Source organism: Microcaecilia unicolor, chromosome 7 (assembly GCF_901765095.1).
Source record: "Microcaecilia unicolor chromosome 7, aMicUni1.1, whole genome shotgun sequence".
In the NCBI taxonomy this organism is placed as follows: Eukaryota; Metazoa; Chordata; class Amphibia; order Gymnophiona; family Siphonopidae; genus Microcaecilia; species Microcaecilia unicolor.
The window spans coordinates 308,718,999-308,732,009 of NC_044037.1; the positions used below are offsets into that span (position 1 = coordinate 308,718,999).

At 44.9% G+C, this 13,011-nt stretch overlaps 1 protein-coding gene across 5 annotated transcripts in view; it reads left to right on the forward strand.

Moving 5' to 3' along the window:
* Positions 1 to 13,011, forward strand: part of ATG9A (autophagy related 9A) — a 110,812-nt gene that overhangs the window by 55,954 nt on the left and 41,847 nt on the right. For all 5 annotated transcript variants that reach the window (XM_030210019.1, XM_030210016.1, XM_030210017.1 and 2 more), the window contains one exon: positions 8,875 to 9,623. In XM_030210019.1, coding sequence (XP_030065879.1) covers positions 8,875 to 9,623 — 749 coding nt within the window. The remainder of the gene's footprint in view (positions 1 to 8,874; positions 9,624 to 13,011) is intronic.

Consider the following 13,011-nt stretch of genomic DNA (forward strand, 5'->3'; position numbering starts at 1 on the left):
CTGGCAAACAAGACCTAATACTTGGTGGCAAAACCCTTGTTGGCAAGCACAGCGGTCAGACGTCTTCTGTAGTTGATGATGAGGTTTGCACACATGTCAGGAGGAATTTTGGTCCACTCCTCTTTGCAGATCATCTCTAAATCATTAAGAGTTCTGGGCTGTCGCTTGGCAACTCGCAGCTTCAGCTCCCTCCATAAGTTTTCAATGGGATTAAGGTCTGGTGACTGGCTAGGCCACTCCATGACCCTAATGTGCTTCTTCCTGAGCCACTCCTTTGTTGCCTTGGCTGTATGTTTTGGGTCATTGTCGTGCTGGAAGACCCAGCCACGACCCATTTTTAAGGCCCTGGCGGAGGGAAGGAGGTTGTCACTCAGAATTGTACGGTACATGGCCCCATCCATTCTCCCATTGATGCGGTGAAGTAGTCCTGTGCCCTTAGCAGAGAAACACCCCCAAAACATAACATTTCCACCTCCATGCTTGACAGTGGGGACGGTGTTCTTTGGGTCATAGGCAGCATTTCTCTTCCTCCAAACACGGCGAGTTGAGTTCATGCCAAAGAGCTCAATTTTTGTCTCATCTGACCACAGCACCTTCTCCCAATCACTCTCGGCATCATCCAGGTGTTCACTGGCAAACTTCAGACGGGCCGTCACATGTGCCTTCCGGAGCAGGGGGACCTTGCGGGCACTGCAGGATTGCAATCCGTTATGTCGTAATGTGTTACCAATGGTTTTCGTGGTGACAGTGGTCCCAGCTGCCTTGAGATCATTGACAAGTTCCCCTCTTGTAGTTGTAGGCTGATTTCTAACCTTCCTCATGATCAAGGATACCCCACGAGGTGAGATTTTGCGTGGAGCCCCAGATCTTTGTCGATTGACAGTCATTTTGTACTTCTTCCATTTTCTTACTATGGCACCAACAGTTGTCTCCTTCTCGCCCAGCGTCTTACTGATGGTTTTGTAGCCCATTCCAGCCTTGTGCAGGTGTATGATCTTGTCCCTGACATCCTTAGACAGCTCCTTGCTCTTGGCCATTTTGTAGAGGTTAGAGTCTGACTGATTCACTGAGTCTGTGGACAGGTGTCTTTCATACAGGTGACCATTGCCGACAGCTGTCTGTCATGCAGGTAACGAGTTGATTTGGAGCATCTACCTGGTCTGTAGGGGCCAGATCTCTTACTGGTTGGTGGGGGATCAAATACTTATTTCCCTCTGCAGAATGCAAATAAATTCATATACTTTCCACAATGTGATTTTCCGGATTTAATTTGTGATGTGCTATCTCTCACTGTTACCAATAACCTACCCTTCAATTATGGGCTGCTCATGTCTTTGTCAGTGGGCAAACTTACAAAATCAGCAAGGGATCAAATACTTATTTCCCCCACTGTATATGGTAGACCATAATATACTAATAAGATTACTAGACAAGTTCGGGATTGGAGGAAACATACTTAACTGGATCAAGAGTTTCCTAACTACAAGAACATATCAAGTAAAGTCAAACTCAAACATCTCATCACCGTGGAAAGCAGATTGAGGAGTACCACAAGGATCACCCCTATCACCCATCCTCTTCAACCTAATGATGACCCCACTAGTCAAGTCCTTATCCAACCAAGGCCTTAACCCTTTTCTGTATGCAGACGACGTCACAATATACATACCTTTCAAATCTAAACCATCAGAAATCACCAACGAGATCAAGATCAGCTTGAACATCATGGACTCCTGGGCAATGGCATTCAAACTAAAACTCAATAAAGAAAAAACACACTGTCTCATTCTCTCATCCCAACACAGCGCTGCCCACCTCAGACTATTCCCTCCCCATCTCAGATAGCCTGAAAATCCTCTGCATTACCATTGACCACAACTTAACACTAGAGAGCCAAGCCACAACCACAATAAAGAAAATGTTTCACACAATGTGGAAACTCAGATGTGTGAAACAATTCTTCCCGAGGGGAATATTTTGCATCATGATACAATCAATGGTACTAGGCCACGTGGACTAGTGCAACGGAATATATGCGGGATGCAAAGAACAAATCCTAAAGAAACTGCAGACTGCTTATCTTTGGTAAAACACGATTTGATAGTGCGAAACCCCTCTGCGAAAAACTACACTGGCTAACAATCAAAGAATGAATTGCTTTCAAAATCTGCTCACTGGTTCATAAAATAATCCATGGTCTAGCTCCAGGATACTTGATCGACCTACCAATGAGAAACACATCTGAATCAGCAAGAACATACCTAAATCTTCACTTCCCAAGATGTAAAGGACTCAAATACAAATCAACATATGCATCCAGTTTTTCCTACATTAGCACACAACTGTGGAACATGTTACCAAAAGCCTTGAAAAACACGAATGACCACCTAAACTTCCGGAAAAACCTAAAAACTCACCTTTTCAAAAAGGCATACCCCACCGATCCAACATAAATGCCCGATCTCTGCAACACAACATAACTAAATCACGGTACAGACTGGACACAAATTTTCCGTTGCACGATCCCCAATGTAGTTGCGCCACATTATCTTTATCGAACTACTTAACCACAACATCACTTTGTATTTGTCTACACCGGAGTCCGCAAGTGCTGCTCTGGAACTATGTAAGCCACATTGAGTCTACAAATAGGTGGGAAAATGTGAGATACAAATGTAACAAATAAATAAATAAAATGTTGTATCAGTGGTACCTTACCCCAGTTCGCTTACAGAAAATGTGTGGTCATGTTTCTGAGAAATGTTAGTGTGCTTGTGGAAGCAGGAGCATATTCGTTCATATATGGTGGATGTGCCGTCATGCAGAAGCTTATTGGGACATGCTTTTTGGCTTGATTACAGACACCATTCAGAATTCATGGGCTGTGGCCTTCTCCGTGTTAAGCCAGTGGAACTCCTGGGGAAATATGTACAATTGTTTTTTCTTTTCTTTCTGGCAGCATATTAATTTCTATTGTAAACTACTTTGAAGAATCAAAAGTTTCTCTCATATGTTGGCACCAAAGTATTTTTATATATGTATGACTATGGTTCTGTGAAGTGCATTGTAGAACATCTTAGCTGTAAAGTTCAGTGTTTCCTTTTGAAGAAAAGGGGAAAAAAGCCTCAACAGGAAGCCCAACCAACCACCTGAAAACAACGTTGAAAAACAATGTGGGTGTAAAGAAATCAACGGGCTGTTTAATCTTCATAGGCTCCAAAAAAAAAAAAACCCTTCTAACTCCAAAACTATAATGTAAAAATGCTTACTTCACAGAACTGACTTGAAGTGGATTCCCAAACATGAAAAAAGTTTTTACTTTAGGGTTCGTTTTAAACTATCCCAAGTCCCATCTTCAACCTACTCAGCAACTGGAATTCGTTGGAGCTGTGCTCGGTACACAGAAGGTTTGAGCCTTTCTCCTGAAACCGAGAGCAGACACTCTAGTCGCACTGGCTTCTCAGGTTTGAGCCTCGCAGCAGGTCATGGCTCGGTATTTGTTGAGGTTGTTGGGCCACATGGCGTTCACAGTATGTGTAACACCTATGATACACCTTCACATGAGATCAAACTACTGGACTCTGGCTTTTCAGTGGTGTGAAGCTACGTGAAGTCTGGAAGATGTCATCGTAGTGTCTTCAGTGGTGGGCCATTTGATCCAATTTGACTCTGGGACTTCCATTCTAAATTTTTCAGCCGCAAAAGGTGCTGACGACGGATGCATCTCTTCTGGGTTGGGGAACTCATGTGGATGGGCTTCACATTCAAGGAGCTTGGTCTGCCCAGGAAACAGATCTGCAGATCAATCTTCTGAAGCTCTGGGCGATCTGGATCACTCTAAAGGCTTTCAGAGATCGTGGCCTGTATGTCAGGAGACCATCCGGATGTGGTCCTGGACTCGCCAGCATGGTATGTTCCTTTGAGCCACTTATCTGGTGGGCAAAAACAACAGTCTGGCTGACAGGCTGAGCAAGGTTATGAACCACACGAGTGGTCCCTCAACATGGGCGTTGCCTGTGAGATCTTCCGAGCATGGGGCACCCCCTTGGTGGATCTCTTTGCCACTTAAATGAATCACAAAGTCCCTCAGCTCTGTTCCAGGCTCCAGGCCCATGACAGATTAGCGTTGGATGCCTTCCTTTTTTCATTGGGGGACAGGTCTTCTGTGTGAGTATCTTCCATTCCTCTTGTGGGGAAGACTTTGCTGAAACTCAAGCAAGACCATGGGACCATGATCTTGATCATGCCTTACTGGCCTCGGCAGATCTGGTTCCTTTGTCTTCTGGAGTTATCCACTGAATAACCGTGGAGATTGGACTGTTTTCAAACCATCATCACACTGAACAAAGGATCTCTTCTGCATCCCAACCTTCAGTCTCTGGCTCTCACAGCCTGGATGTTGAGAGCCTAGAATTTGCTTCCTTGGGTCTGTCGGAGGGTGTCTCCTGGGTCTTTCTGGCTTCTAGGAAAGGTTCTCCCAAGAGGTGTTATTCTTTCAAATGTTGGAGGTTTGCCATCTGGTGTGAGGGTAAGGCCCTAGATTCTCTTTCTTGCCCTATACAGACCCTACTTGAATAACTTATACATCTTTCCAAGTCTGGTCTTAAGACCAACTCCATAAGGGTTCACCTCAGTGCAACTAGTGCTTATCATCAGTGTGTAGAGGGTAAGCCCATCTCTGGACAGCCTCTAGTTGTTCGCTTCATGAGAGGTTTGCCTTTGTCAAGGCCCCCTGTCAAACCTCTAACTGTGTCATGGGACCTCAATGTTGTTCTCACCCAGCTGATGAAAGCTCCTTTCGAGCCACTGAATTCCTGCCATCTGAAATATTTGGTGACTGTTGCTTCAGCTCGTAGGGCCAATGAGCTTCAAGCCTTAGTGGTGGATGCACCTTATACTAAGTTTCATCACAACAGAGTAGTCCTCCGCACGCACCCTAAGTACCTGCTGAAGGTGGTGTTGGAGTTCCATCTGAACCAGTCAGTTGTCTTGCCAACATTCTTTCCCCGACCTGATGCCCATCCTGGCGAGAGCACCTTGCACACCTTGGACTGCAAGCGAGCATTGGCCTGCTACATGCTACATGGAGCGGACAAGGCCCCACAGACAGTCCGCCCAACTTTTTGTTTCTTTTGATCCCAACAGGATGGGAGTCACCATTGGGAAAGGCACAATCTCTAATTGGCTGGCAGATTGCATTTCCTTCACTTATGCCCAGGCTGGACTGACCCTGGAGGGTCATGTCACGACTCACAATGTCAGATCCATGGCCCATTTTTTTCTGTTCCAGGCTGTACTCTCACTCAGTTTGAATATAGTTTCAGGTTAACCTGAGTTATGCCCTTGCCTTTGCGAAGCCCAGTTCATCAATGTTTGTTATTTTCAGTGAGCCTGGATGCTAGGGATACCCCAATTGTGAGAATTAATGGCCTGCTTGTCCTCAGAGAAAGTGCTTACCTGTAGCAGGTATTCTCTGAGGACAGTAGGCCTTATATTCTCACAGACCCTCCCGCTTCCCCTTGGAGTTGTCTCCTATTTTTAACTCTGTAGTATCTAACTGCAGTAACTGCTCTCTTGCGGTGGGTGGAAAGGCACTCATGCCTGCGCGGTGGAGTGGCTTCCGCACTCCACAAAGCTCAGTTTTTTAGCTTGTTACAAGATCTGGACCGGACAACTCGGGATTGTGTTACCCAACTACGAGAATATAAGGTCTGCTGCTGTCCTCAGAGAATACCTGCTACAAGTAAGTATCTTCACTATTCCCATCACTGTAGGATTACCGCAGGTGGTTTTAAAAACTTTACAAATAGCACAGAATATAGCTGTGATAATTATTACTGGGCGTCAGTAAGAGGTCATATCTGACCCCATTTGACTGAGCTTCATTGGTTGCTGGTACATTATTGCATTCAGTTTAAGGTACTCTGTCTGATTTGTAAGTGGATTCATAACTTAGGATCAAGCCAGCGGTTCAGTTTTACAATCATATATTCTTGAGTGCACTTTATGCTCTAGTCATCAGGGTTTTTAATTTGTCCATCTTTGAAATTAACTAATTTATGTAAGAGCATGTTTTCGATAGTTGGCCCGTCAGCTTGGAATCGACTGCTGGATAATATCATCATTTTCACAAACAAATCCGTTAATGCTTATGCTACTACTACTACTAATCATTTCTATAGTGCTAGTAGACATATGCAGCACTGTACACAGCACTGTACACATTATTCCCTGGATTTTATATAGCACGACCAAAATTGTACTCACAAATCAGGTCATACATGTTGGACCTCATAAAATTACCACCCAGAAACAGTACCAGCCTATCCCAAACTTATTTAAATCTGCATTATCCAGACTGCAATGGACTTCGATAAAAATCAACTTATGCATCCAGCTTTTCTTACATAAGTACACAACTGTGGAACGCTTTGCCCAAAACCGTGAGATCTATCCATAACCAGCTTAACTTCAGGAAACTACTGAAAACCAACTTGTTTAAGAAGGCCTACCCCCCCCCCCCCCCCGACCCAAATTAACTTCCTACTTCATGCGACACAACAAAATATGAACCGTACTAGATTTCTATAACTACCCTCTTTTTATTTCCTTGTTGTTTTATACTGATGTTTGTTACATGCTTTCTACTGTGCTACGTATTTGTATTGTTGAACCGGAGTGTACCTCTACGGTATTGTATAAGCCACATTGAGCCTGCAACTAAGTGGGATAATGTGGGATATAAATGTGTTAAATAAATATTCTGTATTTGCACACACAATTTAATTACTTGACAAGCCAGTCAGCACTGATAATTGCCACTTAGCAAGCAATTATTGATACTAATTGGCATTAATTATAATTTACGTGCTGAACTTGCTAAGAGTATTCTATAAAGTGGTGTGCATAGATTCTAATGTGTGCTGCCAAACGGGGGCCATGGGCGGACCATGGGTGTTCCAAAAATCTACGCGCATGGTTATAGAATACACCTCCTCCGTGCCTCTTAGGCGCCGGTATTTACACCACATTTTCTTGGCGTGGATGAACATGCTTAGAGTTAGGTTCAGGCATGTTCTGTAAACCAGCTAGGTGTATTCTATAAACCGCTGCTAACTTTAGGTGTAGTTTATAGAATACGCCTAGGCGTATTGTTTTTTCAGCGCCGATTTTTAAGGCGCCATATATAGAATTTAGCCCTATATGCAGATACTTTCTCTGTTCCTAGTGGGCTGACAATCTAAGTTTTTATACGAGGAGCAATGGAGGGTTAAGTGACTTGCCCAGGGTCACAAGGAGCTGCAGTGGGAATCGAACACAGGTTGCCAGGATCTCAGTCTGCTGCACTAACCATTAGGCTACTCTAACCCTTGGGTTAGATTATGAGGGAGGAATGAGGTTTATGGTCTTTTTTTTCTATATTATGTTGTTATCTTATATGTAGTTCTGTTACTCATATGTACTGTTTTAATATTATGTACATAAGCACCGCCATACTGGGAAAAGACCAAGGGTCCATCAAGCCCAGCATCCTGTCTCTGACAGCGGCCAATCCAGGCTTCAAGAACCTGGCAAAACCCAACCCCCCCCCCCCCCAAAAAAAAAAAAAAAATTAATAATGTTCAATGGACTATTCCTTCAGGAATCTGTCCAAACCCCCCTTAAACTCCATAAGGCCAGCCGCTTCCACCACATTCTCCGGCAACGAGTTCCAGAGTCCAACTACACGCTGAGTAAAGAAAAACTTTCTCTTATTTGTTTTAAATCTACCATATTCTAGCTTCATCTTGTGTCCCCTGGTTCTATTATTGTTTGAAAGTGTAAACAAACGCTTCACATCTGTCCGCTCTACTCCGCTCATTATCTTGTAGACTTCTATCATATCACCCCTCAGCTGCCTTTTCTCCAAGCTGAAGAGCCTTAACCTTCTTAGCCTTTCCTGATAGGGAAGTCATTCCATCCCCTTTATCATTTTTGTCGCCCTTCTCTGCACCTTCTCCAATTCCTTTATATCTTTTTTTAGATGCGGCGACCAGACTTGGACACAGTATTCGAGGTGCGGTCACACCATGGAGCCATACAACGGCATTATAACATCCTGGTGTTTGTTTTCCATCCCTTTCCTAATTATACTCAACATTCTGTGCACTTTCTTAGCCGCCACAGCACACTGAGCAGACGTTTTCAACGTCTTATCTACGATGACTCCCAGATCCCTTTCTAGGTCTGTGACTCCTAACGTGGAACCTTGCATGACATAGCTGTAATTCGGGTTTCTCTTACCCACATGCATCACTTTGCACTTGTCAACATTGAACTTCATCTGCCACTTGGATGCCCAATCTCCCAGTCTCGCGAGGTCCTCTTGTAATCTTTCACAGTTCTCGTGCGACTTGACAACCCTGAATAACTTTGTGTCATACTACTACTACTATTACTACTATTTAGCATTTCTATAGCGCTACAAGGCGTACACAGCGCTGCATCTGCAAATTTAACTACCTCACTAGTTACTCCCATCTCTAGGTCATTTATAAATATATTAAAAAGCAGCGGTCCCAGCACAGACCTGTGAGGGACCCCACTAACTACCCTTCTCCATTGAGAATACTGACCATTCAATCCTACTCTCTGCTTCCTATCTTTCAACCAGCTCTTAATCCATAGTAATACCCTACCTCCGATCCCATGACTCTCCAGTTTCCTCTGGAGTCTTTATTTTGTTACAAGATAGGCAAGATATAAATATTTTTAATAATAATAAAATATTAGTACTACTGTTTTCTGCTCTTTGTTCATGAATGCTGTGTGGCCTTTGATGTATCTCTCGATTCTGTGCCCTGATGTTATCTCCTTGTCCTTCTTTTTCCACAGTCTGACCTCCCCTATTACACATGGCAAGAAGTCCAGGCCCGCATTATCGAGATCCAGAAGGAACATCAAATCTGTATTCACAAGAAAGAATTGACAGAGCTGGATATCTACCACCGCATCTTGCGATTCAAGAACTATATGGTGGCCATGGTTAACAAATCTCTGCTACCCATCCGCTTCCAGTTGCCTTTCCTGGGGGACACTATCTTCTACACTCAGGGCCTTAAGTATAACTTCCAGCTTATCTTCTTCTGGGGCCCAGGCTCCCTGTTTGAGAATGAGTGGAGCCTGAAGAGTGAGTACAAGTGTATGGGGAACAGACTGGAGCTGGCTGGAAAGCTGGGCTCCCGCATTCTGTGGATAGGGATGGCCAATTTGCTGTTGTGCCCACTCATCCTCATTTGGCAGATACTCTATGCCTTTTTTAGCTACACAGAGATCCTGAAGAGGGAGCCGGGCAGCCTGGGGGCACGCTGCTGGTCGCTTTATGGGCGCTGTTATCTGCGTCACTTCAATGAGCTGGATCATGAGCTGCACTCCCGCCTCAGCAAAGGCTACAAACCTGCTGCCAAGTACATGAACTGCTTTCTATCACCGCTGCTTACCATTGTGGCCAAGAACGTGGCTTTCTTTGCAGGATCCATTTTAGCAGTCCTGATCGCACTCACCGTTTATGACGAAGACGTACTGGCTGTAGAACACGTGCTCACCATGATCACGCTGTTGGGTCTGGGCATCACCATCTGCAGGTCTGGAGTCCTGTGCTGGGGAAGAGGGGTGGGGGGTGCATAGCAGTCTGTCTCATTTCTACTTAATAATCCTGCTACCAACAATACTATGGCATTATTATTGTGGTCACTCAGTAAACTTCCACCACTACTCAACTGTTAAGAAGATATTTGAAAACCTCAGTGGTGCAACTTGCCAGCGACCACACTGTTGCAAGATTTTACTGCACCCACCTGCTCATCGGTTTAAAAAAAAATTTTTAATTTTTAAATTTTTCTAACTTTTAAACTTATCTTTTATCTTGTCTAATATATATATTTTAAAGACCCACAAATATAAATGATGAAATGTCAGGCGGGGGCCATAGTGTCTTAACACGATCATGTTTCGCCCTTATGGGCTGTCTCAAGGACTGTCCCCTAATACCACCTTTAATGCCAGCTTAGCTCACACCACTGGGATTACCCCTTTTTGTTCACGACCAAGCCTCGAAAAGGTGCCCGAACTGACCAGATGACCACCGGAGGGAATCGGGGATCACCTCCCCTTACTACCCCAGTGGTCACCAACCCCCTCCCACCCAAAATAAAAACAAAACATTTTTTTTGCCAGCCTCTATGCCAGCCTCAAATGTCATACCCAGCTCATTCACAGCACTATGCAGGTCCCTGGAGCATTTTTTAGTGGGTACTGCAGTGCACTTCAGGCAGGTGGACCCAGGCCCATCCCCTCCTACCTGTTACACTTGTGGTGGTATATGTGAGCCCGCCAAAACCCACCCGAAACCCACTGTACCCACATCTAGGTGCCCCCCGTTACCCTTTAAGGGCTATGGTAGTGTTGTACAGTTGTAGGTAGTGGGTTTTGGGGAGGGGTTGGGGGGCTCAGCACACAAGGTAAGAGAGCTATGCACCTGGGAGGAATTTGTGAAGTCCACTGCAGTGCCCCCTAGGGTGCCCGGTTGGTGTCCTGGCATGTGAGGGGGACCAGTGCATAACAAATGCTGGCTCCTCCCATGACCAAATGGCTTGGATTTGGCCTGTTTTAAGATGGGCACCCTTAGTTTCCATTATCGGCGAAAACCAATGTTGGCCATCTCTAAGGGCGGCCCAAATGTTGAGATTTGGCTGTCCCTGACCGTATTATCGAAACGAAAGATGGCCGCCCATCTTGTTTCGATAATACGGTCGGGGACGCCGCTTTACGGGGACGCCCTTATAGATGGGCGCCCCCATTCGATTTTGCCCCTCCACGTCCCCCATCTGACATTTCATCATTTATATTTAAGATGAGTGCGGGTCTTTAATAAATATATATTTGAAACATTGTTTTGAAAACCGATGAGGCGGTAGGTGCAGTAAAATCGCTGAGGTTTTCAAATCTTCTTAACGGTTGAATAGTGATGGGAGTTTACTGAGTGGCTACACTGTCGAATCCCAGTACAAATTTTGTGTGATCAGTTGTACAAGTCTGTTATTCTTTTGGTGGAATTCCACTCATTTTCCCTTCACCTATTCAGGTCAATTCCTAGACTTTCTACAGGCCAAAGGTTGGAAAAGCTCCACCTTAGCATGGAATCTGGCTGGTAGTGCTATGAATTAAAAAGGAGGTAGAGCAAGTTTTAGTCTAGAGCATGGGAAAAAGTCAATGACCGCGTGGTTTGACGTGAAGTATTTTCTAAGGATACTATTAAAAGAGAAAAATATGCTACTTCTTTCATTTTGCTAAAGGTTCAATAAACATTAAATTTAAAAAACAGGGAAATTAATTTGGGGGAGAGGAGGGTGGTAATTGTTGGAAAAGGTTGGATTCTGACTTCATTATTGTGAAAGGATGTAAAGATTTACACTAAAGGAAAATAATGTCCTGACAGAAGAGATGTGTATGAAGCTAAGGTAGCTCAGATGAATTGAAATAATGAGCAGGCAAGTATGAATGAGTGTTTTGTTTTTGTTACATTTGTACCCCGCGCTTTCCCACTCATGGCAGGCTCAATGCGGTAGGCAATGGAGGGTTAAGTGACTTGCCCAGAGTCACAAGGAGCTGCCTGTGTCGGGAATTGAACTCAGTTCCTCAGTTCTCCAGGACCAAGGTCCACCACCCTAACCACTAGGCCACTCCTCCACTCCAATTAGAGCGAGCTACTAATACTAAGTTAAATAGGAATGCAAAGAATATATTATGGTGTCTTTGTACAAATGGCAGAAGTCTAAAATTAGTTAGAATATGTTTGCAGTTAATGAAAGCATGGATTCAAAACAGATCTGGTGGAAAGAGGATAACTAATGGGAGACTGTGATAGCGGGATATAAAATATATCAAAATGTTAAAAATGAGATAGAGTCCAGTTAGTGTGGCAGGAAACAAAAGCACTATCCTGCTATTTATATGGTGAATGGGCACACTTTGGAGATAAAGTTTTCATGTACCATAAATGACTGCAGCTGGCTGCAGATCCTACAAGAGGGGGAGCAATTTTAGATATGGTTCTCCAAATAACACAGGACTGGTGCAAGGGGTAATGGTGGTGGAGCCATCTGGCAAAAAGCTTCAAACCCCCTTTTCTGTCTTCTCTCAATTGGATTAGCAGTTCTTCAGTCAGGCCTAGTAGGATCCTAACACCACTTGTCCACCACCAGAGCACAGTATGCCCTTCTGTCATCCGCTGGAGACAGAGAAATACTGAGGAGCGTGTGTCTGCACATTGCTCTATATAGGGCGGAGCTCACAAGGTCTGTCTCCATGCACTGATAGAAGGTAATAATCCATCCATTCTGGAGTGGTCTGGTAGGACTCAAAGAAAGGAAATTATTAGTTAAGACTAAATTGCACCCTATCTTGCGCTGTGTACAGTTTTATAAGAGCCAGTTTGCTTTACACACAGAAGAAGCTTTATAAATTTACCCCCCGAATGACCTTATTTGTGAGGCCTAAATAATTTGCATTACAATAATTAAAATCTTCTAGACACATATTTTTTTTATTAGCTTGCAAACCTTTCTCTTATTCCTTCTTGCTCATCTCTTCTGAAAACAACCCAACTGCGGCAAAAAACGGGCGGTAATCGTCAGAGCCGTAGTGAGGGGAGCTGACACCCGGGGCGGGTCGCCGCTGCGCATCCCCCCCCCCCCCCGGGTGCAGCACGATGCACCCTCCTCCCGCTGGAGCGCACCCCCCCCTCCCCGGAGCGAATACCTGCGGCGAGGGACGGGCGGGAGGGCCGATCCGCCCCGACTGCACGTTGCTGGGGTGTGTCGGCTCCGCGCTGGTTCAGTGCTCTTTCTGTCCCAGAACAGGAAGTAACCTGTTCCGGGGCAGAGAGGGCAGTGCACCAGCGCGGAGCCGACACCCCCCAGCGGCGTGCACCCGGGGCGGACCGCCCCCCCCTTCCTACACCACTGGTAATCG